At 45.5% G+C, this 24535-nt stretch overlaps 4 protein-coding genes and 3 non-coding genes across 8 annotated transcripts; 2 read left to right on the forward strand and 5 right to left on the reverse strand.

The window, feature by feature from the left end:
- Positions 1–114: 114 nt before the first annotated feature.
- SURF4 (surfeit 4) lies at positions 115–13091 on the forward strand. The gene is made up of 6 exons (XM_042878690.1): positions 115–313; positions 6662–6848; positions 7979–8055; positions 8731–8774; positions 9721–9907; positions 10206–13091. The coding sequence occupies exons 1-6, from the start codon at positions 266–268 to the stop codon at positions 10470–10472; spliced, it is 810 nt and encodes a 269-aa protein (XP_042734624.1). The 5' UTR covers positions 115–265; the 3' UTR covers positions 10473–13091.
- Positions 13092–13345: 254 nt separating this feature from the next.
- Positions 13346–16342, reverse strand: SURF2 (surfeit 2). 2 transcript variants are annotated; one of them, XM_042878692.1, is made up of 6 exons: positions 16222–16341; positions 15814–15968; positions 15564–15667; positions 14938–15141; positions 14185–14354; positions 13346–13449 (listed from the first exon to the last, which is right to left on the reverse strand). In XM_042878692.1, the coding sequence occupies exons 1-6, from the start codon at positions 16306–16308 to the stop codon at positions 13366–13368; spliced, it is 804 nt and encodes a 267-aa protein (XP_042734626.1). In that variant the 5' UTR covers positions 16309–16341; the 3' UTR covers positions 13346–13365. The 2 variants fall into 2 exon arrangements, with proteins under 2 accessions (XP_042734626.1, XP_042734625.1); XM_042878691.1 differs by lacking the exon at positions 13346–13449 and having other exon boundaries at positions 13459–14354; positions 16222–16342.
- A 52-nt stretch (positions 16343–16394) lies between these two features.
- Positions 16395–20029, forward strand: LOC122184096 (surfeit locus protein 1). Its single transcript, XM_042878689.1, has 9 exons — positions 16395–16541; positions 16818–16896; positions 17015–17142; positions 17518–17600; positions 17689–17880; positions 18392–18464; positions 18776–18938; positions 19203–19284; positions 19573–20029. The coding sequence occupies exons 1-9, from the start codon at positions 16479–16481 to the stop codon at positions 19637–19639; spliced, it is 930 nt and encodes a 309-aa protein (XP_042734623.1). The 5' UTR covers positions 16395–16478; the 3' UTR covers positions 19640–20029.
- A 690-nt stretch (positions 20030–20719) lies between these two features.
- On the reverse strand, positions 20720–24369 carry RPL7A (ribosomal protein L7a). The gene is made up of 8 exons (XM_042878693.1): positions 24304–24369; positions 23730–23850; positions 23156–23305; positions 22667–22807; positions 22243–22322; positions 21803–21933; positions 21336–21405; positions 20720–20884 (listed from the first exon to the last, which is right to left on the reverse strand). Exons 1-8 carry the CDS (start codon positions 24304–24306, stop codon positions 20780–20782), a joined length of 801 nt encoding a protein of 266 aa, XP_042734627.1. The 5' UTR covers positions 24307–24369; the 3' UTR covers positions 20720–20779.
- LOC122184440 lies at positions 22013–22085 on the reverse strand. The gene has a single exon (XR_006180554.1). It is a non-coding gene; the product is annotated as a small nucleolar RNA SNORD36 (small nucleolar RNA).
- Positions 22478–22554, reverse strand: LOC122184445. The gene has a single exon (XR_006180559.1). It is a non-coding gene; the product is annotated as a small nucleolar RNA SNORD36 (small nucleolar RNA).
- LOC122184446 lies at positions 23374–23448 on the reverse strand. The gene has a single exon (XR_006180560.1). It is a non-coding gene; the product is annotated as a small nucleolar RNA SNORD24 (small nucleolar RNA).
- Positions 24370–24535: the final 166 nt, after the last annotated feature.

Genomic DNA, 24535 nt, shown 5'->3' on the forward strand with positions numbered 1-24535 from the left:
GCCGCCGCGAGCCCTTTAAGCGCGGAGCGGCAGCGGTGGTGCCGCCCCTCCTGCCGGGCCCCGCCCGCCCCGCGTGTGTTGGCGCTGCCGCCCGCGCGGCGCCTTTAAGGCCTGGCCTACGTGGCAGCAGCAGCGGTGGTGCGGCGCGGCCCGGCGCTCCCCCTCCTCTCCTTTCCTTCCTTCTTCCTTCCCTGCGGCCGCAGCCCCTCAGCGCGAGGCCGGGCCCGAGGCGCGCGATAGCAGGGGCGCTCCTTTCTCCGCTGCGATGGGTCAGAACGATATCATGAGCACCGCGGAGGACTTCGCGGATCAGGTGGGTGAGCGCTGGGCCCCGGGGAAGGCCTGGGGTGGGGAGGGGGCGGTGAGGCGGGCTGAAGCCGGGATCCGGCGCTGAGGGAGCGGCTGTGGGCTCTCATGGGGCGGAGAGGCCGCGGTGTTCCCTGCCCGGCGGGTGGTTGAGCTGGAGCTGAGGCCGGCCGGCCTTCTCCTGCTGCTGGGTGTGCGGGGGGGAGCAGGAGGCCGAGGTTTGCTTGCGGGGTGTGTGGAGGGAAGGCGATGGGCTCCATTCCTGGTGGTGTGTGAGGCCTTGGCTGCTGGGGAGGCTCCCAGCGAGAAGGCCCTGGCCGTGGGGTGCTGTGCTTGGGACTGGGGTGGGAGGAAAGCAAACGAGCAGGTGTTGTGTCGGTGCTTCTCACCTTGATTTCAGCCATTACAGGTTTCTGTGAAATAGAAGCTTATAATCACTGCATGCGACAGCAGGAATATTGTGTGTGTAAGCAGCGGTAGCGTCAGAAAGGCTTTCATTGTTGTAGTGATTTGTGTAATTGAAAATAAGATCTAACATCTAATAACAGTTTATCGCATTCTTTGGGAAAACCTTATTCTACCCATCTGTGCAGTTTAAACTTCTGAACAGTCAGTGGTACAATGCCTGCAGCACCAAGGGCTGTGCTGTCACTGCTGGGAAGACCTGCTCAGCATTTCCTCCCTGCCCCGGATGGAAGACTCGTTTTAGAGCTTGTGGCGTGTGGCAGCACCCAATTTAATGAGTGTTCTAATTATTTTCATCAGCCTGTACTTACCCTGTTCTCTAAAGGTGAATGTAAGCTGTCAATATAGCAGTCAGGTTGCTTGCCAAAATTTACGCTGTTGTCCTGACCTTTTTATAACACCTCTCTGTTTGTTCCTGTGTGCCTATTTCTAGATGTCTCTAACCCCCACTTTTCATAGTAGTGAAAGCTCTTTTGTCCAGCAGAATTATGACTTGCTCCCTTCTGAAATGAGTTTTAAATGGCTGATTTGATTTGTGTTTGAGCACATACTATTTAAAGATGAATCTTTCCCTTAGTCACAGAATTTGGGGTGTTTACATGCACTTACCCATCAGATTGCAAAATAACTGTTGCCTCTCAAGCAGCTGCGATGTTCCTGCTTCCAAATGGCTGCCTCCTTGCTCAATCGGATCATTTCAGTGCTGTGCCTGTTGCTAAAACTCGGTATCGCACCAGTATGGGAATGGAGAGAGTTACCAAACAATAACCTTTGGTATATGTTGTGAAGTGAGCACTTGACATTATGGAAACTTAGTTCACATTGAATTAAAAGAGATAATTAGGGCATCTGGACTGTCAGTATGTTGAATCTCTTAGTGTGGGAGTTAGAGAAGTTGGGCAATTACGTGGGGGACCTGAATACACTCTCATTGATAACCTTGCTTTCTTCCTTGTATTCAAAACCTGACAAGTCTTTCTTTCTGTAACATAAAGCACTGTGAGAATGTTGCAGCTACTTCTGTGGCTTATCAGTAAGTACTGAGTGTGTCATAAAAGCAAGAATCATATTTTCCTTAAGTTCAAACACTGAGGCTTAATTTTTCTCCAACGCTTCAATTTCCATTTGAATCAAGGAAACTACCCATTAAATGTCAAGATACTCATCAGAAGGTTCCCAGGAGGTAAAACAAGTGGCTCTTGATTCTCAGGTGAACCATCCCAGTAGAGTGGAGTACTGCATTGAAGACATGGCCTTGCAAGGCAGCTAAGCTTGCGGGACAGCTAGCTGTCACTGACCAGAGCTGTCCCGCTTTTCCCAAGGCCATGTTTCACTTTCCTTCTCACACATTAGCACTTACCTGTCACCAGCTTGGCAAGCTGAACTGGCTGAAAGAATTCAAGTCTTCATTTTCAATTGGCTCATTTATCTTTATGCTTAGGCACCAGCCCTTGCACAAGAGGATTACTGGAGTGGAGGACTGGGGTGATAACAAGGTGGCTAGATCATTTGTGGTGAACACTGGCCAGTAGTTTAGTTTAGCACACATCTGTAGCCTGTGGGTGTGCAGTAGTGATACTTGTTAAAATAGCACATGTTAAGCTTGTCAGTGCAGTCACCGTGCACTGTTCTTATGCTGACAAAGAAAAGCTGTATGTAGTGGTTGTTTAAGCTGGAGAACTGTAGGCCTCTCTTTTGTAATCCCCATAAAGCAAAGCAAATCTCAAGCAACTTTTCTAATGTCTGCAATAATCTTTAGGAATGTGGGTGCCTGGTATTTCTGCCATTCTGAAGAGAAAAAAAAAAAGGACAAAAATGCAATGAGACATTGAGTCATTGTACTGCAGTGAAAGGACTGTAAGGGAGAACCAGGCTGGGGTTTCAGTTAATTTTCTTATGTAAATGCTGTTGCATGTTATTCAGCTAATTCTAACATTTCTCTATCCCATTTTGAAGGTAATAAAAGGGAGAAGAAAACATTTCATTGTTAGTCTGACCTTTATATTAAGGAACTGAATCTGGAAGCTCTGGCTTAGTCATGCTGGTGTACTGATTCTTTATCATTCTAAACCAAATGCAGCCTATTCCTCTCAGGCTGGGGAAGACTCTTCCCATGAGTAGTGACAGCAATATGCAGTAGATGACTAAGAAATATCATTCTAAGGATTTGATTGAATAGTCATCTTGAAAAGGGAGTTGATATAAAGCACATTCTGTAAGTGAAAAGCATTGTCATGAGAAATCTTAGTGCAGTTAAAAACATGATTAAGACTAAATGTTCTGGTGGATCAGAGCTCTCTTTTTGCCTTTTGTTGATGAGGCACTCATACTTATTTGTGTATGTGATGGCTGCTGCTGTCCTTGTGATTATTAGGTGAGGTCTCCACAAATTTTATACACAGGTTGATGAAAACGTAGCAAGCATCCTGCTCTTGAAAATCAGTGGTATCTACTAGAGCTGTCAGCTCACTTGAGAACAAAGCATCCCCTTAACCAAAATCACAACAGATCTTTCAAGTAGATCTTCATCAGAGGCTCTGAACTGGTAATGTTCTGAAGCCCAAAAGAGTTTTTCTGTAGTAACAGATGGTTGCTCAGCACTGTGATCACAATGCATGATGAACACATAAATGAGAAAAGTCTTTGTGTTTAGACTTTGGACGTCTTCATTGTCGAAGCATTTCTGCTAAGTTCAGTAGAATCAGACTCACAAATCTGGAGGAAAATGAGAATTCTTGCATGCTTACAGATTTGGAGGTGGGAATATATTTGAGAGAGCATAGGAGTTGAAAAAGGATCCCTCTGTTACATTTCTTTGGGCCTGTTCCTTTCAAAGGTTTGAATCTTTCATGCCTCATTTTGGAAAAGCAGGTTTTGAACAGAGATTGGATATTGGTGTCCCTGGATCATCCCGTGTGCCTTTGCATGTCAAACTAAGAGAAGCATTTAAATCTGTTTGCCCTCCTAATCCCTTTGGAGAGGGAAGTGGCAACAGGGAGCCCCTCTGCTGTATGCTAATGACTTGACTGCCATCACAGCTCCAGCTGTTCTCCTGTCAGTTTTGCTTTAGTATTTTGTTCTTTTCCCAAGGTGTTTGACTCTTGCAGGGAGGCAGCGTGTGCTAAGAACAATTGCTGCAAAGCCCAGAGCAGAATAAGCCGCCTGATTGCTGCACATGGAGTCTTTAATGCTGCCACCTCTGTCCATCTCAGCACTTCATTTTTGCTTAAGTGCATTGTGTGCAGTGGTGTGTGTTTTGAGACCCCTGTACTACCTGGCTACATTCATCAGCTGCAGAGTTTCATGCTACTTTTTATCTATGTGAATCATGCACCAGCATAGGAAGTGGGCTCAAAATGCAGCGTGTTCAGCTACGTGCTGCTAATGTTGTGTAGAGACGAGATTGGATTTCTGATAGCTTTAGTTCAGTCCTACTTCCAGAGACCTGTTTCTTTAAATTGCTCTGTCCTTGCCTAAATTACTTCTGTTCTCTTCTTGTCATGTAACTGCCACACAAGACATCAAGTGAATTTTGACATAAAAGAATTCAGATATTCTTCTTTCTGGATCTTCCTCACCAGTCTCTTGGTTTTTTTTATCCTTTTTTTGTTTATGCAGTCTGTTTCTGAAGTTTGAAATTTGCTTTAAACTGGCTACCCATCATGGCTTCAGCTCGTGTGTAGCTAAATAAATGCAGCCCCATGACTTATGGATGTCTAGAGATGGTGCATGTCGTGATAAGGTTGCTTAGCACTGCGGCTGCTTTAGGCCTCAGTCGCTCTGACTTGTCTTCAGCTGATTGGACGTTCACACTTGTGTTTAATAGATAGTGTTAAATTCCTGTTACATGCCAAGAGAACAGGTAAATGCTAAATGTCTTTTTGGCTCTCTGCTCTGTACTGTTGGCAGCTCTTTTAGGGAAGAGGAAGATGAGATAAACTTACATGACCCACTTCAAAAGCCGCAGAGATGAAGTCTGGCAGTGGATATCTTCTGTAATACTTCCTTCTTTTTTCAGGCTTTCCACAGCAGTGGTTTATTTGTTTTTTCTTTCTGCTTTTCTTACTGGTGCTCAGTCCCTGTCCTCTTGCATTTCCTTCTTGTGCTTCATCCCTCTTGACCAAGGTTACCTGTTTTGCAGCTTGGCAGGGAACTATTACCTTATTTTGTTTACTTCTGGTTTTTACTATTTCCAAAATAACTTCATCTGTAGTATTCTTCACCTCAGGCTGTCCAAACACACAGTGAAATAAGAGAGAGAAGAGAACTGTAAACCAAGATGTTTCTCCTTCAGTGACAAAGATCATAAATTTTTTTTCTGACTCATTCATCCAACTGTTACCATGGCTTTAACGAGTCTGAGGTAGCAGCCCAAGTCAGAGTACAGCTGTGCTTAATGTGCACTTAGTTAACTCCAATCTTGACCCTTAGACTCTGGATGCATACAGTACAACTAGTGTAGTTTGTTCTGATATTAACTGTTAAGCATGTTTGCTAGATCGTTTTTTCTTGTGATAATCTTCAGTTACAGAGTAAGCAAAGCTTTTAATTTCCATAGGATTTGATACAGCCTTTAGTACTTACTAATTAGTGTGATAAGTAAAAACTTGCAGAAATGGTTTTTGTGTCCCTTCCATTCACTCCCATGTGTACTGAAAGCTTCCGGAGCCTCAGAAGATATTCTGACCAGAAATAAACTTATTAGCTGCACTGACTAACCCGAAGACAAAGTGAGTTCTGAATCAGGAAAGAAAAGCTTGGTCTGCCGTTTCTTCTGCTTTGTTACAAAGTTCAGTGCCGTCTGGCAAAGACCTGTGCACATGTGGCCTTCCCCATGCCCTTTTCATGCTTCGTGTGCTTTGCAGTGCATCAAACTTTGTGTGGGATGCTGGAGTTCTGTTAAATGGCTCCTCCTAATTCCGCATTGGGGATTTCTGGTAAGTCTGGCCGTTCTGCATGAAGACTTGTAACACAGGCATTGACTTTCACAAGTGTCAGCCTGCCCAAACTGCTTCATGTGAAGGTGGAAAGCCTGCTGGTTGATCTTGTGGAGTTAGTTTGAGGTTTATTTACATGTGTTACTTACTAGACAGCTTTTGCCTGAGCAGCAGTGCGCACTCGCTCCATGTGTCTTTCTAGAGATGTGGCCAAGCCAAAGCAGTGTGTGCAGCGGGCAGCTGGGTGCTGCCTTGCATTCAGAGTGATAATGCCTAGTGGAAATCTCCTTTAAGTAATTAATTAGCAATTCCCTTCAGGAGGCTGTGTGACAGAGTTGAGCACTTGTCATAATCCAGATGCAGTATGCTTTTCTGTGTATATAGGTGAGGTTCCACATAGATTCATACTTTGCAGTGGTGCCTCTATGAGCTGCTAGAGGGAACTAGCTTGGCAGAAAGCATATTCATGCTTTTTAATCTTTCTGCAGTTAGCCCTCTGTCAGCCTCACTCCCTGAATCAGTTTGTTACAGGGTGTTGAGTGCCTGAGCATGTGGGTGGGAGTAGGATTGCCCTTTCAGCTCCTGGCTATCTGATAGATCAGTTGAGCTGTAACATGAAACTGAGACAAACTAAAACCAAGGTCAGCCTTCCTCCACTAAGAGCTCCATCAAAACACACTTCTAGTTACACGGGTGCTGCTGGAATCTGCTTTTCCCCAAGTCCTTGCACAAAATCCTCTTCAGGCAGAGCATAAAAACTAATTTTCCCCCACTTCTCCCAAGTGTTCCTAAACTGGAATGGCGGAGAAATTAATTAAATTGTAGCGCCAAGCCTGTGTTTCCCTCTAGGTGTTGATGATGGTGTGTGCATGAGAACAGTGGATCTCTTATGCCTGCAGTATCACCTTGCCCTCTGCCCTCCCTCCCCTGCTAACTGTGCTGTCTGCCCGCAGTTCCTGAGGGTGACAAAGCAGTACCTCCCCCACGTGGCCCGCCTGTGCCTGATCAGCACCTTCCTGGAGGATGGCATCCGCATGTGGTTCCAGTGGAGTGAACAGAGGGATTACATTGATGGAACGTGGAACTGTGGCTATTTCCTGGCCTCCATCTTTGTGTTCGTAAATCTCTTCGGACAGCTGAGTAAGTGGCTCTAAAGCTGTTAAGGTGGATGCCTGAGCACTCCAGTGTGTCTGCCACCCCGTGGCTCATGCAAGCACTGTGAATCATGTAAGCAGGGGACACCTCATTGATTTGTTAACAGCCGTTAATAGCTTAGAGTTGAGCTCCACAGGCTCAATGAAAAGAACTGACCTGCTTCAGGTTTTCCTGGAAACCAACTGCAGGAATATCTTGTGACCCATTACCTTTGAGTCAGGTGCCAGGAGTCTATTAGGACAGTTTTATTTTCAATTCTGTACATCCATCTATAAACACTCCCACAATTCTGAGTTCTCTAAGTTGAATAATCACATTTTCTTAAATGGGGCACTGGTAAGACTTTCACAGTCTGCTTTTTTTTTTTTTTTAAATAGAGATTAATCTCACTGGCAGAGTCTTACTCTGCAGTTGGTGCACCTCAACCACAAGAGAGTGCTTATATCAAAGGTACTCAAAGCCCTGAAGCAGAACATCTGGATATTTCTTGAGTGAAATTGGTGTCCAGAAATTGAGAGGAATAACATCTTATCTGTTTACATCATGTTCTTCATCTGTTGTCCTTGATTGCTCTGCTAATTTCACTTTTTGTGCCTGGGTTTGGTTTTTTACCATTCTATTTCCAGATTAATTCAATGTAGTTAATAGTTCCCATGTCAGTGCTTTTTGTTGGAACACTTGAGGAAAGATCTAAAAGCTTTCAAAGCAAAAGAGTGCAGCATGTTTGCCCTAACAGTTATCATTAATAAAAGAATAAAAAGTGAAAGAGCAAAGCAAAATCTCACCTTGTGATGAGTTGAGTTTCTCTGCAACTTCTTTTTTATGCTTTAATACTGACAGCTGCTCCGGAGTGCTGTGTACTGTGGGCTGCATCCAGCATATGCTTCCTCTTTATGAAATAAATGGGATTATTCCAAACATATCTTTTTTTAAACATGTTCAAAAACACTGATTCTGAAACTGATTTGTGTCAGCGTGCCATTAATCCTAGCTGACTCTCCTCAGCACAGCTGACAGAGATCTGATTCTGCTCAGTTCAAAACAAGTTAGCGTTCCTGCAGCATCTTTTCCTGTGCAAGCCAGAAGTGTAACTGTGTTCAATTTCCCCAACTCAGGCGGCTGTATCCTGGTGCTGAGTAGGAACTTTGTGCAATATGCCTGCTTTGGACTGTTTGGAATTATAGCATTACAGGTAGGAGGCTTGAGTCTTCAGACCTTTTAAACCATAGCTTTCAAGTCTTCTCTCTTAGCTGCAGTATGACCAGCATATTTAAATACCCAGAATTTTTATCCACCCTGGCCTAATGCCAGTCCTCAGTGACATTGAACTGTCTTGCAGTTTCTGTTCTTCTGGCATGTCCAACAGATCCTTGGATATAATTGTAATTAGTCAACTGGAGCTGTTGATTCGATACTTGACCTTTTTATTTTTTTGATAATTTTTAATTTTTTATTTTTTTATCAATTAATTATCAATTTATTTTGATAATTGACCAATTTAGCAGAAGTGACTTGCAGTTTACCTGTACATCAGTAATGTACCAAGCATGGATCTTGCAGTTGCTTTGGCGTTCAGCACAGTTATTCTGAAGGACTGTCCACCGTGACAGAGAACCTTTTAAGTTGAAACATTTTTGTCTAAAACAGATGGTTTTTGTGGGGGCTGAAGCACAAGTTAAATTCTGGCTTCAGTTCTGTTTTACACTGACTCACAGGACTGTGGTGGTGTAGTTTAGCTTGTTGCCTGTAGTGTAATGTACTTTTAATTGACTTTTGTATGGATGGTACATGTTTGAGAATATAACAAATATGCAGAACTTCAGCACAATGTACATGGTGTTTTCAACTTATTTTATTCTTTGCCTAGACTATTGCATACAGCATTCTATGGGACCTGAAGTTCTTGATGAGGTATGACCACTTCAGTTTTTATCAAAGCACAACAAAAGCTTTTGTCTGTTGCTTCCATTCTCTGACAGAGAATTATCTTTGGACAGAGTGCTGGAAAGATTTTACAGATGGCCTGCTTGTATTAATATCCCAGCACTTAATATATATACAGCACTCATATAAGCTATAGGCAGCAGGTTCAACACTGCAGAAGGAAGAGACTAATCCTGACCCACAAAGATCTAATTGCTGCTGTGCCATCCTTGCCGAGAGCTCGGGATCTGGATTGGATCAGCAAGCTGCTATTTCCTAAACGGTTAAAAGAGCAACTGTGCTTACGTGTGAGACCAAAGGTGTTATTTGAGAAAACTGAAAGGTTTAGGTACTAGGATGGTTTCTGGGATTTCGAGTCTATATCATCTTCCATAAGTTGAGGACAAGTTTATTGATAATGATGAACTTTCCTGTAAAGTGTGGAGTGGTGGCTGTTACCTTCTCACCCCTCTCCCCTGAGGGTAGGACAGGGGTAGCAGCACAAGATCTGTGCTCTTGGGCTTACTACAACCCTGTAAATGTGTAACTTCTCCTAGCAGTACTGCTTTTCTGTGTTCTCAAAGCAAACTCTGGACTTTTTGGCACATATAGTTAAACCAGAGGCACAGAATAACAAATGCTAAGCAGCTGTGCCTGAACTGCATGTGCCAGACTTCTCTAGCAGGCTATGTGTGTCTATGCAGGCTTGTGTAAACCTACACTGTGTACAAAGCTGCTGTTTCAGCTGCAAATTCTCATGCAGGCACACAGTGCAGGTTACAGAGTAATCACTTCTCACTAGTGTTCAGATTCTTAAGAGTTAAAATTGTCAGATAAGACTTAATAGTTTGTATTTCTCTATAGATCCAGTTGTGTTGGTTTTGTTTTGTTTAAAAAAGAAAGCTTTTTATTTTCCACTTGTATCTTTTTGTAGGAACCTTGCCCTGGGGGGAGGCTTGCTGCTGCTTTTGGCTGAGTCACGCTCAGAGGGGAAGAGCATGTTTGCTGGTGTCCCCACTATGCGGGAGAGCTCTCCTAAGCAGTACATGCAGCTTGGGGGCCGTGTGCTGCTGGTCCTCATGTTCATGACACTGCTGCATTTTGATATGAACTTCTTTTATGTAAGTATTGTGAGTGAAAAGTATGGGTTGAGGAACTGGAATACAGTGCTACCTCCCAGGTTGGCTGTCGGTTTTACTCATTGGTTCTCTAATTAAAGTCTTTTTTAATGAATATTTAGAAAAAAAATGTTACTAGATTATCTGTACTAAGACAGCTTGCTCTGATGAACAGCTTATCCATGCTCTGATGTCTGTGTATCCATTTAAGAGACACAAAATCTTACTTGGTGTGTTGGTGGGAGCGTTGCTTTTTGGGTTTTGACTTCTTTTTTTCTTTTTTAACCTCCCCTCCTTGCAGATTCTGCAAAACATTGTGGGCACAGCCCTGATCATCTTGGTGGCAATTGGCTTCAAGACGAAGCTGGCTGCCTTGACTCTAGTCATCTGGCTTTTTGGCATCAACATCTACTTCAATGCCTTCTGGACCATCCCAGCCTACAAGCCCATGCACGACTTCCTCAAATATGATTTCTTCCAGACCATGTCTGTAATTGGAGGGCTCCTCCTTGTGGTTGCACTGGGTCCTGGTGGAGTCTCCATGGATGAGAAGAAGAAAGAGTGGTAACAGGAATAGCAACACTTTTTGGGACATAACATGTTAAGATCAGAACTGATTCTGTATGGATTCAACAAAAACTGCCAGCATTTTACACATACATGCCCCCTTCTTATTAAAGGCACAGATGTTTTGAATTTGATTTACGATGGCACCAGTAATAATCATAGATAAAATCCCATTTCTTCAAGGAATGTTGCCTAGGCTTATTGTTCTAACTTTCTAGATTTGGAACTAACCCAGCAAACCTGCATTTTGCTGGTACTTCAGTGAGTTGCAGTAGAATGGTTGCTCTCTTTAAAGTCAGCATTGTTTTAAAATTTGGAGTACTGTGAGAAGTACAGCTGTACCACTCAGTGTGATGTTGGATTTTAGCTATAACTTAGAAGTGGATCCCCTTTTTCACCCTCATCAGATCTATCTTGTGTATAAGGAGTTCCACTGGTTATAGCATTGCTAATCAAGGTGGAAAGCAGTGTCAAAAGAACTCATGGCTATTTTGCTATTCAGAGGGCCTGTAAATCCATTATTACTTTCCTTTTAGCAAGAAGGAGGTCTTTCCTGCACCCAAATGGAAGGCAAAAAGAAAATCCTGAAAGTAACTGAACCTCCTTTAGGTAAGAAAAGGGAGAGTTTTCCAACAAGTTACGGCTCTGTTCTTGAGGGGTCATATTCCTTCTTGCTTATGAGATTTTTAAGAGGGAAGGGGCAAGGTACTCCTGAAGAGACAGAACATTAGATGCTGGTAGAATTCTGTGCCAAAAGAACTTTTTACTCAACGCTCTTTTCCCAGAGTTGCCCCCTCCTGGGTTCCCAAGGAAGCGAGCCTAGTTATGCTGCACGTTCCATAATAAAAGCTCCTTTCTGCTATTAACCAGTTTCCACCCATCGTCCATCCATGTATGCTCCGAATTCACACCTGAATTGCAGGTTACTGGTGAAAGTATTTATCCAGAACCATGGAAACTCCCTTTTTCCCCCGCACAAAATACATGCAAGATGAGAGCAGTCAATCTTCTAATTACTATAGTCTTCTTGCTTTTTTGATTCACTTCTGTCAGTCTCAGCTGCAAAAGCCTCAGCTGACTGAACTGTGGAAGGGTTGGAGTGCTGAGCTCCAAGTCTCACTCTTCCCCCTGATATCTTGGGCCACACCTGAGATGCATAGGGAAGGAGTGTGGAAGTCAGCTGTGTGCTGCCATAGTCCCAGTTCTCAACTGTGCATTACAGGCAGTTATAGTTGAAGAATGCAAGTGCAAAGCCTGCACAGTGAGTAAGCAGTCAGGAGCGTAACTTCCATGTTCAGAAGGAAGGCCTCAGCTTAAAAGTGAGGAGAGAGCAAGGCTCTGTTTTTACCTCAGTGCCACAGCCTCTGTGCCATGAACATGCTTAGTGAATGCTGCTTAGAGGAGGCATTTTTGTCCTCTGCTGGTAGATAAACCTGTTTCATGAGATCATGAAAGCGCTCTAGATTTTTAGAGAGCATGAGCCCTACCAACTTGCTAACATTACCCTGATTTCTTGTCTCCCTTGAGAAAGCTGCTCTGCTATTTGTTCAAGGAGCAATTCAGTTGAACCATCTCCAGCAGGAACTAATTACCCGGGTTACCTAGTAAGGATACTGGTTTGGACAGTTCTCCTGAAGGGTTATTTATTAGGTGAGAAAACTAGGCTAAATAGAACAGATGGCAAATAGAAGGGTGCTGCTAAGTGTTAAAGCAGTGATTCTGTCATCCTAAGGGAAAAGCATCCCATGTAACCACAGGATGTGCTGCTGCTGAAGGGGGGAGGAAGATGAGTATTTGGGGGTAGATGAGAGGAAGCCAGCATTGAAGTTCAGGTCACTTAGAAGGCTTCCTTTTAAATAGGCTTTGCAGGAGAGGTTTTTACCTCAAGTGTTAACTGTGCCTGTCTCTTTATAGCAAACTAAACTAGTCCTTTCAATTCCTGATGTGCAGCACAGGATGTTCTTTGCTCAGTTTCACTGCAGGTCCTATAACTGTTAGACTACATCAAGGCAGCCATTCTCCGATCTCTCAACTGCTGTTGGTGTTTGTAGTATTTATAAATTGAATTTCTGTAGGTAGCCCTTAGTCAGCTTCCTCAGCTCGTTCTTTGTGTCCTGTCTAACTAAGGAGCTGGATGATGGACTAGTCTGAAATACTGACCAGTTTCCTCTGTGAAAATAAAGAGTCTGACTTCCAATAAAAGACCCCAAAAAGGGAACTGTTACTGCCTCTTGCAGCAGAAGTATTCTGGTACTGAAGAGGCACTGTAAGGTGGAGGGCATTACAAGGTATTTCTAGGCAGCGCAATATGTGGACTTACAGCTGTGAGTCCTGGTACAGAAGATTCTGGTATCTTACATACACTGCTGTATTCACACATCTCCCAAAAATACAGTGACCTCCCCCAGTGGCTGAGAAACAGGATGTCAGTTATCAATTGGCTCTGCAAAGTGTTCTGGAATTCATTCTGAATATATTTTTGCTTTCTATGTGGAAAAAAAAAAAAAAAAGTATAAATTCTCATTTTATGCTGTATTTTGTACCTTAGTTGTGTTTGAAAATGTTTTGATTTTTGAAACAATCAAAATAAAAACAAATGGCATCTTTGTATCCACTTGAAGTGTATGACTAGTGACACTTAAACACGCATGCTTTTTCTCTTTGGAAAGAGTTCCAAGCAGTGGCTTTGCCTTTATGTTGCTGTAGTAATTCTTGTTCTGTGAGTAGTGGATGGAGAGAGCTTTAACATGCAGTTCAGTTCCCCCTTGCTGTTTCTCCCGGCTGTAACAGTTAACTGGAACAGGCAGCAGGGCTTACAGGTGAACACTTTGGTCTTGTGCACCACCTGGAATTGTTACACAAGACACTTCAAGCTGCATTTTTATCATAAAAATTTATTTACCATTGGTTGTGTTCTTGAGCTTTTTGGGTTTTTGATGACAGCTCTTGAATTTTTTCTTTGAAGGGCCAGACTGTTTCTGTAGAAAGAAAACATCAATCAGCTTTTTCCAGAAACTAAACCCAGCCTTGCCCCAGACTGCTTAAAGAGAAATCAAGCATGCTGTCCTTTACCAAGAGACAGAACAAGCACAGCCCAGGGCACATGGTGGTTTTTTGCCCCATCCTGCATGTCAGCATCTCTGAGGTTTCATCAGATGCAAACAGTGGCCCTCTCCCCACAGAAATGAACCTAAACTTCATCCACCCTTAACCTTTCAACTGCTACAATCAGAAAGGATTCCTAAGAGAGTTTCTTCACCTTCATGTATACAACATGTCTGCTTCCCAAACTGAGAAGGATCTGTAAGCACACCCAAAGGCAGGACCTGGTCAGCTCCTCAGGTAGGAGCAGAAAAAGGTGTAGGACGAGTTCATGACTTTGGAACTGTTTAGCTGTGTGTGTGTGTGTATGGAGAGGAGGACTACAGAACCCACAGTCTTACTGTCAAGATGGTGCAGCAGGATTCAATCAAAGATGAGATATTTATACAGGAAGTAAGATCCCCAGTTGGAGAAGATAGGATAAATATTTACTGCTACTAATTCACACCTCAGGATGCAAGTCAATGGCTGGCACATGGAGAAAGTATTCTCCCAAATAGATTTACACCTTCTGCTGATTCTCAGACAGGAACAGATCCGAAACCACCTACAGGATAGCATGATGGCTGTTCACGCTCCCCATCTGCTACACACAGCAAAGTGACTCCCACCTTTCCCCTCTTGCCAGCTGCTCTGCTGACATCCATTCTGTCACCATCTCCATTCATGTCACCATTCTCCCTACTCAGCTCGGCCCCATCGTCCCCGCTGTCTGTTGCAAAACCATCGTTGGCCTCTGTGTTTTGTGGAGCTGCTGGGCTTTTTTCTGGGAAGAGTCCAGCTAAAATACAAAGGTTTAGTTCAGGATCAGTTCTTTGTGCACACAGGCTCTGATAACCCGTAACCTTATTTTCTGCTCATCTAAGCTGACTCTGGCCTCCAAGGATTAGCCCATCATATACATCACTACTGAAATACTCAATAACAAACGCACTGAAGTTTTATTAGAAAAACGCCTGGTGCTCTCATTAGCCCAGATCTGGGAACCAGGCAACACAGGCAGTTCTGGGGTCTTAAAGCTCTGCTCTCCTACAGCAAGGCAGTGTTTTCCAGATGTGAGTGGAACAGCCTTACCAGCTCCTGTCAGGCTGCGGGACTTGCTGAGAGATAAGGAGAGCAGTGATACCTAAAGCAAAAAACAGCAGATCCTGTATCCCTCCTCACACCTTACAGGATCCAGCTCTGTGTGATAACTGCTATTTCACATTTGGCAGTGGGAAGTTTTTACCAAATCCAAGAACCTCAAACTGGATGGAGGTCACGCCTCCAGCATGCGAGCAGACAGCAGCAGTACCAAGGCACTGTGAGGCAATGAGCTGACAAACCTGCTGCAGGACACACACGATGGCAATGTTCTTACTCACGTGGGTACAGATCGCTCATGCTGTCGTCTGTCTCCTCTCCATCCTCATCCTCGTCTGTCCTGGGAGAGCTGGGCTCCCAGAATTCTTCTGTTCTGTGAGGCTGCCTGCTCCCATTCGTTTCGTCGTCAGCGCGCTGTCTCTGCTGCTGCTTCTGCCGCAAGCAGGCAGGGACATACTTCACCCCTTCCTTCTGGCACTTCTCATCTAATGGTGCAAGGGATTGAGCAGCACTTAGCAAAGCTGCCCAAGCCCTGAGTCCTATTTACTGCCAGGTCTACTTTATATTAAATGTGACTCAGAAGCACATCAAGCTCCAGTACACGTTCACATAATCAACATGAAAGATGTTAATGCAGATACTCTTAAAGCTGGACGTGTTAACCCCTACTCTGGAGAATCTTTTGTACCACTCCTTCCAAATAAGAATGCTCCAAAGTATCTGCTAAAGAAGTCAGCTGATCCCTGCTCTCGGGACCTTCCTTCCCAGTTGAGATGCACACACAACAATTGCAGCAAATTGTTGTCAACTAGAGAAAACTTACCCAATCCCTTCATATACAGCTACTGGAACTTCAACAGCTCAGGGGAGAAAGCAGCTTTTCTGAAGGTACAGCCAGCCAACTTACATGTTTTCAGTGCCTTCTGATAGCGTTTCCCTTGGACGTGACGCAGGACGTGCTCTGGAAGCTTGTTGATGTGTCTGAGAGTGAGTTTGCAGAACAGCTGATGTCTGAGACACACACACAAAAAGAAAGAGCCACAGACTTTAAGCAAGTTACCTAATAACCTTTCACTTACACATACTGTGCTCAAATGTAAGAAACAAGCAAAAGATCTTCGCTCAGCCACTGAGACTGAATGCACTGGAATACCCACAGGTTCTTTGTGCTGGGCACAATATGGGGCTCGAAGGTGCCATAATCAAACTCTCGGGATGTCTTTATCAGCCGTCGGTATTTCCTGCCGTCGGTGTAAGCCTGCAGCTCCGACAGTCGGCACGGCAGCTCGTGGCCCGTCAGCCGGCACCGCACCTGAGAACGAGGAGTCTCGGTCAGAGAGCTCAGAGATGACCCGAGGGATTGCAGGGCAGGGCAGACCCCAGCTCCTCTCAGGGCCTTCCTCCCCAGACCTCCCCGATTTACACAGCGGGAGAAACCCCTTCGGCCTGGGGGCTGAGCTCAAGCGGCCTCGTTCCCCTCGTGGGAAGTGCTCCATCCTCTCCTCAGGTAACGCGGTCCCAGCACCCCCCCTCCCCAGCTCCATCCGCAGACTGCTCCTGCCCACCTTGCCCGACTCCGCGAGGCTGAGCAGCGGGTGCTGCCGCAGGAAGAGCAGCACCTCCTCGGGCACCTCCTGAGCCACCTCCGCCATGAGCACGCCGCAAAGCCCCACCTCACCATAGAGAGGCGCTGCCAGACAGGAGCCTCCTCACTTCCGGTACGGGCCTCGCCGGGAAGCGGTGGTACCATAGAGAGGGGGAGCTAGAGGGGCGGCAGCCGCGGTCAGCCTGGGTGGAGCGGAGACGACGGCGGCGTTGCCCCATGGCGGCGTGGGGGCTGCTGCTGCGTGCGGGGCCGCGGCTGCTGCGAGAGCGAAGGGCTGGGGTGAGCGCTGACAGCAGCGGGAAGGGCCTGGGTGGGCCCCGAGGGGGCGGGGAGGGCCTCGCCGGGCACCGAGCAAGAGAGAAAGAGAAGGAAAGGCGCTCGCCCGGCGTTTATTTGAAAGCAAACGGCAGCGCTGTGTACGTGCTGTAATACAAACACATGCGTGCTGGTAGCAGGTATAGAAGGGTCATTTGTGGTAGTGGGACAGCCGATAGCATCTAGATGGAACGCGTGCAATGCAGAGAGGCTGCAAAGGATGTTGTTTGGTTTCCTTAGATACCGCATTGCTTGCTCAGAAGAACGTTGTTTGGCTTTCCCCGAACGAAAGCAGGTTCTGCTGTGACCCAGCAGAGAGGTGAGCAGATCTGTGTGGGGTTCTGTCACTTTCAGCCTCACACTGAGGTGCCATTTCCAAAGGAATTTATCAGCTCTTCTCCTGTTGCTGTCATGTTCCTCATTCTGGTTCTCTGCAGATGTTTGCTTGAGGCTCTGCAGCCCACGAAGCTCCACGACAGCCACCAGTGCATCGGGAGAGGACGTCTGGCTGAAGTGGGGCCTCCTCCTCGTGCCCCTGACTGCGTTCTGTCTGGGCACATGGCAGGTACCAGCCAGCACATGCTGTATTTCTTCAGAGATGAGCGCTTTGGGGCTGTCAGGGTTTCAGTCTCGGGCTGATTGCTATAGATCATGCCATAGGCAGGGCAAAGATTTGCTGATATTTTACCTTTCTGCTTTCCCACTGCACACTGGTGAGGTTCGTGCAAGTCTTTGATGGAGAGATTCATATTTTTTTTAACACTTTTGTTACAAATATTTTCCCCAGACAAAGTCAGCAGTCTCCATTTTCATATCTCAATTTGTTTTGTTTATGGTCAGGACAAACTTATAACCAGGAAATAGATTTTAAGGCTTGCAATGATCGTTACATTGCTCTGGTCTACCAATAGGAATTACTTTTGTGTTTGTGTACTTCCAGATTCAGCGTCGAAAATGGAAATTAGATTTGATTGCACGGCTGGCATCCAGACTTTCCTCAGAGCCCATCCCTCTGACATTAGAGTAAGGAAGCTAAGACTTCCACAGTAAAACCCCGCCGTGTAATTTGCCTATCACAGCTGTGATTTTCATTTCATCTTGTTCTCTGCAGCCCTATGGAGTTGAAGGAATTGGAATACAGGCCTGTAAAGGTCCGAGGGCATTTTGACCACTCCAAGGAGCTCTACATTTTGCCACGGTCACTTGTGGACCCGGAGCGAGAAGCCAGAGAAGCTGGGAAGCTGACATCCCATGCAGAAAATGGAGCAAATGTCATTACTCCTTTCTACTGCACAGAACTAGGGTGAGTTAAGTGGTAGCTCACACGAGCAACTCATTTCTTTTCAAATATCTCAATCACAGAATCACCTAGGTTGGAAAAAGCTTTGGGATCACGATATCCAACCATCAACCTGGGTCCTGTCCTTAATCCTTAGTGCCACATCCACACCTCTCTTAAACACCTCCACCACTCCTCTGGACAGCCCCTTCCAATGCCTGATCACTCTTTCCATGAAGAAATTTGCCTTAATATCTAATCTAAAGCTGCAGCTTGAAACCATTTCCTCCTGTCCCATTATTTGTCACCTGAGAAAAGAGACTGTCCCCCTCCTCACTGCATCCTCCTTTCAGGAGCTGCAGAGAGCAATGATAGTGATTGGGTTTGTATGTCTACCTCTCCCTTAAAATCCATCTGTCTCTTAGGTGCTTGAGTCTTGATTCCAAATCATATTTATGTTTTCTTATGGCTGTAGACAGGAGCAAGAATTTCCTTTAATTCATGACGTATATTTGTCCTGTTTATGTAACTCCAGAGTCACAATTTTAGTCAACCGAGGATTTGTGCCCAAAAAGAAACTGAAACCAGAGACCAGGCTGAAGGGACAGGTAAGAGGGATACAGGGGAATCTTGCGCGTTACTTTCTGACCTGTGCTTGCCCAGAGATGCTTTTGACAAACCAAGAAAGGCAACAGCCATGTTCAGCTTCATGAGTCACTGCACTTCTTAAAGGTGCCTTTTCTTGATGCCTTGGATGAAGTAAACAAGGCATCTGCCTTTTTCCCTGCCGTGTCACAGCACCGTAGCACAACCTGCTAACTTCCTTATAACCAGACCCTGCAGGTGATGTACTACCAGGTCCAGGTATGCTAGAAATGAATCTTTGAGAGATTCCTTTTTTTCCTCCTCTGCATTTCAGATTGAAGAAGAAATCGACCTCACAGGGGTGGTGAGGTTATCAGAAAAACGGCAACCTTTTGTACCTGAAAATAACATTGAAAAGAACCGCTGGCACTATCGGGACCTGGAGGCTATGGCCAAGGTGACCGGTGCTGAGCCCATCTTCATTGATGCAGATTTCAGTAAGTCACAAAGGAACCCAAATCCACAACCAATTTATGTCAGTCTGCCCCTTTTCTCTGTGATGTATTTCCAGAGGTACTGCACTATTTACTGTACAAGGTTTTGAAGCTACAGCCGCTGGCTTTGCTGGTAACTTGGGAACACCGCTGCCCAGAGAAGTGGGCTGTCTTTGGGACTCACACTCAGTGAGCTGCTCACTTGGCAGAGCAGGGGCAGCTCAGGGCTTTGCAGACCAAACATTTGACAGTGTGCTGTACCTACAGGAAGCACAGTGCCAGGAGGGCCCATTGGAGGTCAGACAAGAGTGAGCCTGAGAAACGAGCACATGCAGTACATCATTACCTGGTAAGTTACCCAGCCAGTGTCTGACTTCTGTTTTCTGAACACGAAGCCTTAAGCTGCTTTCTGTTGAATCCACTGAAAGCAAGGAAATAATTTTTTCCTGGCATTCTTGCTCCTGTATCAAGGAGACTGATGAGATCTTCAGCTGCAAACTGTTTGAAGCTGAGTGGTATTTCCCAGATAGTCTGAAATAACTTTAGTATTGAACTGCGGTTGATTTAGGGAACTTTTAATCGATTTTGGAAATACCAGGTAGAGGTTTTGCATTGTTTTTTTTACTTCTTGTCACAGGTATGGCTTGTGTGCTGCAACTTCCTTCTTGTGGTACAGAAAATTCATACAAAAAATACCTCTATGAGGGGAAGGATTAATTTCTGCTCTGCTGTACTACAGTCAAGACTGCAGCCTGATCAATCCTGAAGAAGTCAGTCTCAGGGCACAGGACTTCCCAGCTGATGCTGGCAGCAGTTTGGAAGCGTTGAACTTCAGAATTAGTGATGGGTGTCAGCACGCTTGCTTACATCAGCTTTCTGGACATGTGCAGAATGCATTTTTGTAGTTTGTGACCAAACTGTCCAACAGTAGAAAACCTTTTCTTCTCCACTGCTCTATTTTCTCTATTCAGTGTAAGTAAATGAGGGCAAGGGATTTTATCAGTCAAAATTTTTCACGTGGCAGTCATTCCTGAATTCAAGACAGGGACACTGCAGCTCCATCAGGATAAATAAAACAGGCTGTCAGTGCTTGCCTTGTGATTTACGTTGCATATCTTACAACTTAGAGGGACATAAATGCCCTTAAATGCAGCAACTGCAGACTCCAGTTTGAGTGAGACAGCGCACAGCTTTGCAAGAACATCATCAAGGCCAGCAGAAATAACACAGAGCTGCCTCAGTTTGGGCTGAAGGCCCAAAGCTTGTTGCCTCCAAGAATGCCACAAGACCAAAGTCAACAGCAAAGAACAGAAGGGTAAGTAGAGTTAGATACTTCCTTCACTCCTTTAGCGTGCCTTCACTTGTCATGAAAAAGGCATCACAAACCTTTAAGGGTCCTGATCTGCTTAATCCAGTGAAGTGTCACAACTGTATCAACATGCCTTTACAAAATCCATGCAGCAATTAAGCCTAGGCACTAATGATGATGTACAGCTATTTCCAAGTCAGATATCTGCATTACTAAGCTAGGCTTAAAGCCAGAAATAGGCAGGCTTGTCCCATTCAGTGTAGGATCACCAGTATGTGCAGCTGAGGGGGCTATGCTTAAAGGAGAAGAATGTAGGGCTACCAGAGCAGCCGAGGGAAACTGTTCTAAGGGAAGTAATTTGTGCAGCCTTCTGTGCTGTTCTATCCAACTCTTTTGTTGTAGGCAAATAGAGAAGGCAGGCAACAATCACTTGCGACCCACTGACTGCAACCCTCATGAATAGAGACCACAGAAATTTCATCTGGGGGTTTATTCTCTTTATGTACACAAACCATGGTACCAAATCAGTACATCTTTAGCCCAGCTTAGTAGCCAGTTCTTTAGCCTTTGCTTTTTCAAGCTTGGCAATGCGAGCCACAGATTTTGGACCCAGGACGTTGCCACCCCAGTGACGACGGATCTGCAAAGAAGGGAGAACAAGTCAGAGCCCTCGTACCATCAGCTGTGCTCCTCATGCACAAGGGTTGGAGCCCCCCCCCAGTTAGGAACTCCCACACGGTTTTTAAGCAGTGAATTACATTCTGGGAGCAGCACAGATGTGACAGTGTAAAGTTTTTCCCTGTCATCCCATTAATTTCAGGACTTCAGGGATGGAATCAAGTCTAGCTGAAGTAGATTTCTTTACACCCCTCTCCCTGTTTTAGCTCTATTTGCCTCTAAGCTGGTGACAGCGTTCACCTTGTATCCCACCAGCAGGAAAATAATCTGAATACCTAAAAAAACCCTAGATACAATCTACACCCAACAGGCTCTAAGCTGATCTCACTCCCAAACAGCAATCTGCATCTTACTGAGAAGTTACTGGGGATGTTCCCAGTATGAACCTGAAAGACAAGGGCCACACAACTTACCTCATCATATCTGTCATTGTAGTTGGTCTTGACAGCCTCCACCAGCTTTGCAAGTGCACCCTTATCCTCCCTGTTGGGGACAGTTGCATTTCTTTAGAGCACCAGTTTCATGTTTTCTGTAAGTCTTTTGTCTTGGAATTAAGCAGCTCATAATACCAACATCATTTTTCAGGTTAAGTATAACAAAAGGATAATCACACAAACCATCAGTGCTGTAGAACTTACAATGCTTATAGTTCAGCTTATACGTGTCATATTAACACTCCCATTTGAATAAGCTAAAGTGATCTCTAGCTTCAGGATTTGACAGACTGCTTCATACAAGATGACAGAGTTCATGCAAACTCAGTTGTAGCTCTTTACACTGCACAAACTCAGATTTGACATCCATCTGCCCTATGATCTAGGCTTATGGGCAGTTTGTTTTCTTCACTACAGCGAACCAAATCAGCACACAGAATACTTACGGGTTAACTTGGGTGAAAGCAACACAGGTACAAGTTTTCCTGTGCACCAGCCGCCCCAGCCTGGCCTTGCTCTTGATGATGCAGTACGGCACCCCCATCTTGCGGCACAGAGCAGGCAAGAAAACCACGAGCTGAAAAGAGAGAGAGTGTGTGTGTGCTGTATCACTGCCAGGACATGGAGGGGTGTTGCAGCTGGCCTGGGCTGTGGCAATTGCTCAGTGTTAAAAAGCTCGTTTTGCTCTTCATTGTTGACTCAGGTGAAGAAATTCATACATCATGGCAAGGCCAAGCCTCGGTCTTAGTCCAGGAAAACTGAATATGCATTGGAGTTCTTATAAGTTGAAAGTTTGTCTTAAAATGCACTCTCACCCCAAATCCACTCCTAACCTCGAGTGCAGTTGTATAGGCAGCCTCTCCCATGCACCATGGGGTGTGCTTACCTCAATGGGGTCTACATCATGGGCAATCACCACAAGCTGAGCTTTCTTGTTCTCTACCAGAGTCGTGACAGTGTTGACACCTAAAAAACAAATGACAGAAGTCTGTTTCAAGTCAGACTCTTTACCTGAGCTTTCATGTAAGCATCACAGAATGCTGCTTTCACAGCACACCTTTCATGAGAACTTTTCATATCCATTCAGTAGCACAGAGAAGATTTTCCATGGACAATTTGCTAAAGCTCAGGGTTAAAAAGCTCGTCTATTTCACTCTTCACTTTGAGTTCAGGTGAAGAAATTCATACATCACTGCCATAGCATGTCCAATCCCATTTGGCTGGAGCAGAGCACCAACTTTTCTCATCCATTTTCTCTCCAAAAGACCACATTCCCATGTACACAAGTAGGCAAATTCATATACACTTACCTGCCCGGAGAACTGGTGGTCTCTTAGTTGGAGTATCTCCCTTTCCTGCAGCTTTCTGCTCAGCACGAGCCAACAGCCTCTGCTTCTTCTCTTGCTTAGTCTCTGGCCTGTATTTGTGCGCCAGCTTCAGAAGCTGTGTGGCTAGAAGTGAACACGAACTAATTAGTAAAGCAACTTGGAAATCTCAGCGTTGCCTTTTAAAGAACTCAAGTGCACCAAGAAGCACCTGCTGAGGAATTCTGGGTTTGCATCCTTAAGCAGAACCTCTGACACTTCCTACCTCCCTTTTCAGAGCAGTAATTTAGGGCAGCGAACTCAGCAAGCCTGCTAATCATCAGCCATCATTAAAGCCTCCCTAAACTCTCAGACACATCACAGATTATTATTATTATTTTATTTATTTATTTAGTCTTATTTTGGTCTCTTTCCTGATACACACACATCAACCATCACAGAAGTCAGAAAAGATTTGGTAAGTCACATCCTTACCTGTTTGGCGGTCCAAAGCCTGACTGAACTGGTTGATTGCAGGAGGCACCTTCAAGCGCTTGTACAGAATGGAGCGCTGGCGCTGCAGCCTGATGTAGCGGGGCCATTTCACAAAGCGTGTGAGGTCGCGTTTGGGCTGGATATCCTGTCCTAGAAATACAGGCTTTAACTCAAAACCATTCCCAGTTCTCACAGTAAGAGCACGCAATAGGCAAGGGTGCATCAGCGATCTTGGTGGTTATGCATGTCAGCACTGCCATTCAGATAGCAAGTATTTTTTCACATCATCTGCACAGGTAACAAAAGCAGCGTTACAGAAACCTGAACTAGCTGACCACATCACAGGTGAAAGATTCATCACAACAGGAATACAACACAAATCTTTTAGCTTGGCAAACTGTCACAGCTACCTTCAATACCAAATGGAGTACAGCTCTACCATTGATGGTGGTAAAGCAACTGCCTTTATGGCTTGCTCCACTCCATGGCTTTATCACAATGCTCTTATATCTACAGTTACACACAACAAAATAAACCACAGTCCTTGAAGCACTCTGTGCATCCCCTTACTCACCAATGCCAAAGTTCTTGGGCCTCTTCTCAAAAAGGGGATTGACAACCTTCTTGGCCTCCTGCTTCTTGACTACAGCAGGGGCAGGTGCCACCTTCTTGCCCTTGGCCTTTTTTCCTTTCGGCTGCAAATAACAAATACGTATTTATTTTTTTAAAACTTTTTTTTTTTAACACTTAATGCACTTTAAGAACGTGCCTGCCACTCCAAAGAGATGCTTTTAAAATAACGAACAAATCCGGCTGCCTCCCAACCCAGCAAGAGACCAGAACCCTTCAACGTGACCTAAAAGCGTTTACGAGATGGCCCGATTTACAAACAGCGATTCGCTCCCCTCGGAGCACCCGGGGCCCGCAGGGCTGCCCGGTTCCCATCCCGCCGAGCGAGCGCAGGCCCAGACCCGCCTTCCCCCATCCCGGCTTCGGCTCCCGCAGGCCCGGCCTGAGCCGAGCCGCCCCCCCGCGGCACCGTAAGGCTGCTGAGCACCCGCACCGCCTCACAGAGCGCCGCGGCGCAGCGAGGTGCGCGGATGGCGCTGGATGCCGGTAACCCCGTCCCACGGCCCGCTACCGCTCACCATCTTGGATGTATAGTAAAAAAGGCGGAACAGGGCATGCTGGGGAATATCTATGTGGCACCAAATCTCGCGAGGTGTTGAGCCGGAAGAGGTGGGTCAGAAAGGAGGGGTTGGCCGGAAGAAGTAGGACCGGAAGGGGGTTAGCCGGAAGAGGCGGGACCGAAAGGGGACGGGACGGACCGGAAGAGGCGGTAGGAAGGGAGGAGGCGGTAGGAAGGGAGGAGGCGGTAGG

Source organism: Lagopus leucura, unplaced genomic scaffold (assembly GCF_019238085.1).
Source record: "Lagopus leucura isolate 7727_CA_CO unplaced genomic scaffold, USGS_WTPT01 Super-Scaffold_100022, whole genome shotgun sequence".
Lineage (NCBI taxonomy): Eukaryota > Metazoa > Chordata > Aves > Galliformes > Phasianidae > Lagopus > Lagopus leucura.

Bases quoted from the DNA above. Each gene is read 5' to 3' on its own strand.
- SURF4 (XM_042878690.1), top strand. From the start codon at position 266: ATGGGTCAGAACGATATCATGAGCACCGCGGAGGACTTCGCGGATCAG. The intron at 8,056-8,730 runs GTAGGAGGCTTG...TTCTTTGCCTAG, and splicing joins TTGGAATTATAGCATTACAG to ACTATTGCATACAGCATTCT. The intron at 8,775-9,720 runs GTATGACCACTT...ATCTTTTTGTAG, and splicing joins GACCTGAAGTTCTTGATGAG to GAACCTTGCCCTGGGGGGAG.
- SURF2 (XM_042878691.1), bottom strand. From the start codon at position 16,308: ATGGCGGAGGTGGCTCAGGAGGTGCCCGAGGAGGTGCTGCTCTTCCTG. The intron at 15,668-15,813 runs GTGGGTATTCCA...TGTGTGTCTCAG, and splicing joins GTGCCCAGCACAAAGAACCT to ACATCAGCTGTTCTGCAAAC. The intron at 15,142-15,563 runs GTAAGTTGGCTG...TTGCACCATTAG, and splicing joins TCAGAAGGCACTGAAAACAT to ATGAGAAGTGCCAGAAGGAA.
- LOC122184096 (XM_042878689.1), top strand. From the start codon at position 16,479: ATGGCGGCGTGGGGGCTGCTGCTGCGTGCGGGGCCGCGGCTGCTGCGA. The intron at 17,881-18,391 runs GTGAGTTAAGTG...ATGTAACTCCAG, and splicing joins TTCTACTGCACAGAACTAGG to AGTCACAATTTTAGTCAACC. The intron at 18,465-18,775 runs GTAAGAGGGATA...TCTGCATTTCAG, and splicing joins AGACCAGGCTGAAGGGACAG to ATTGAAGAAGAAATCGACCT.
- RPL7A (XM_042878693.1), bottom strand. The intron at 22,323-22,666 runs GTAAGTGTATAT...TTTGTTTTTTAG, and splicing joins ACCACCAGTTCTCCGGGCAG to GTGTCAACACTGTCACGACT. The intron at 21,406-21,802 runs GTAAGTATTCTG...TGTCCCCAACAG, and splicing joins GCTTTCACCCAAGTTAACCC to GGAGGATAAGGGTGCACTTG.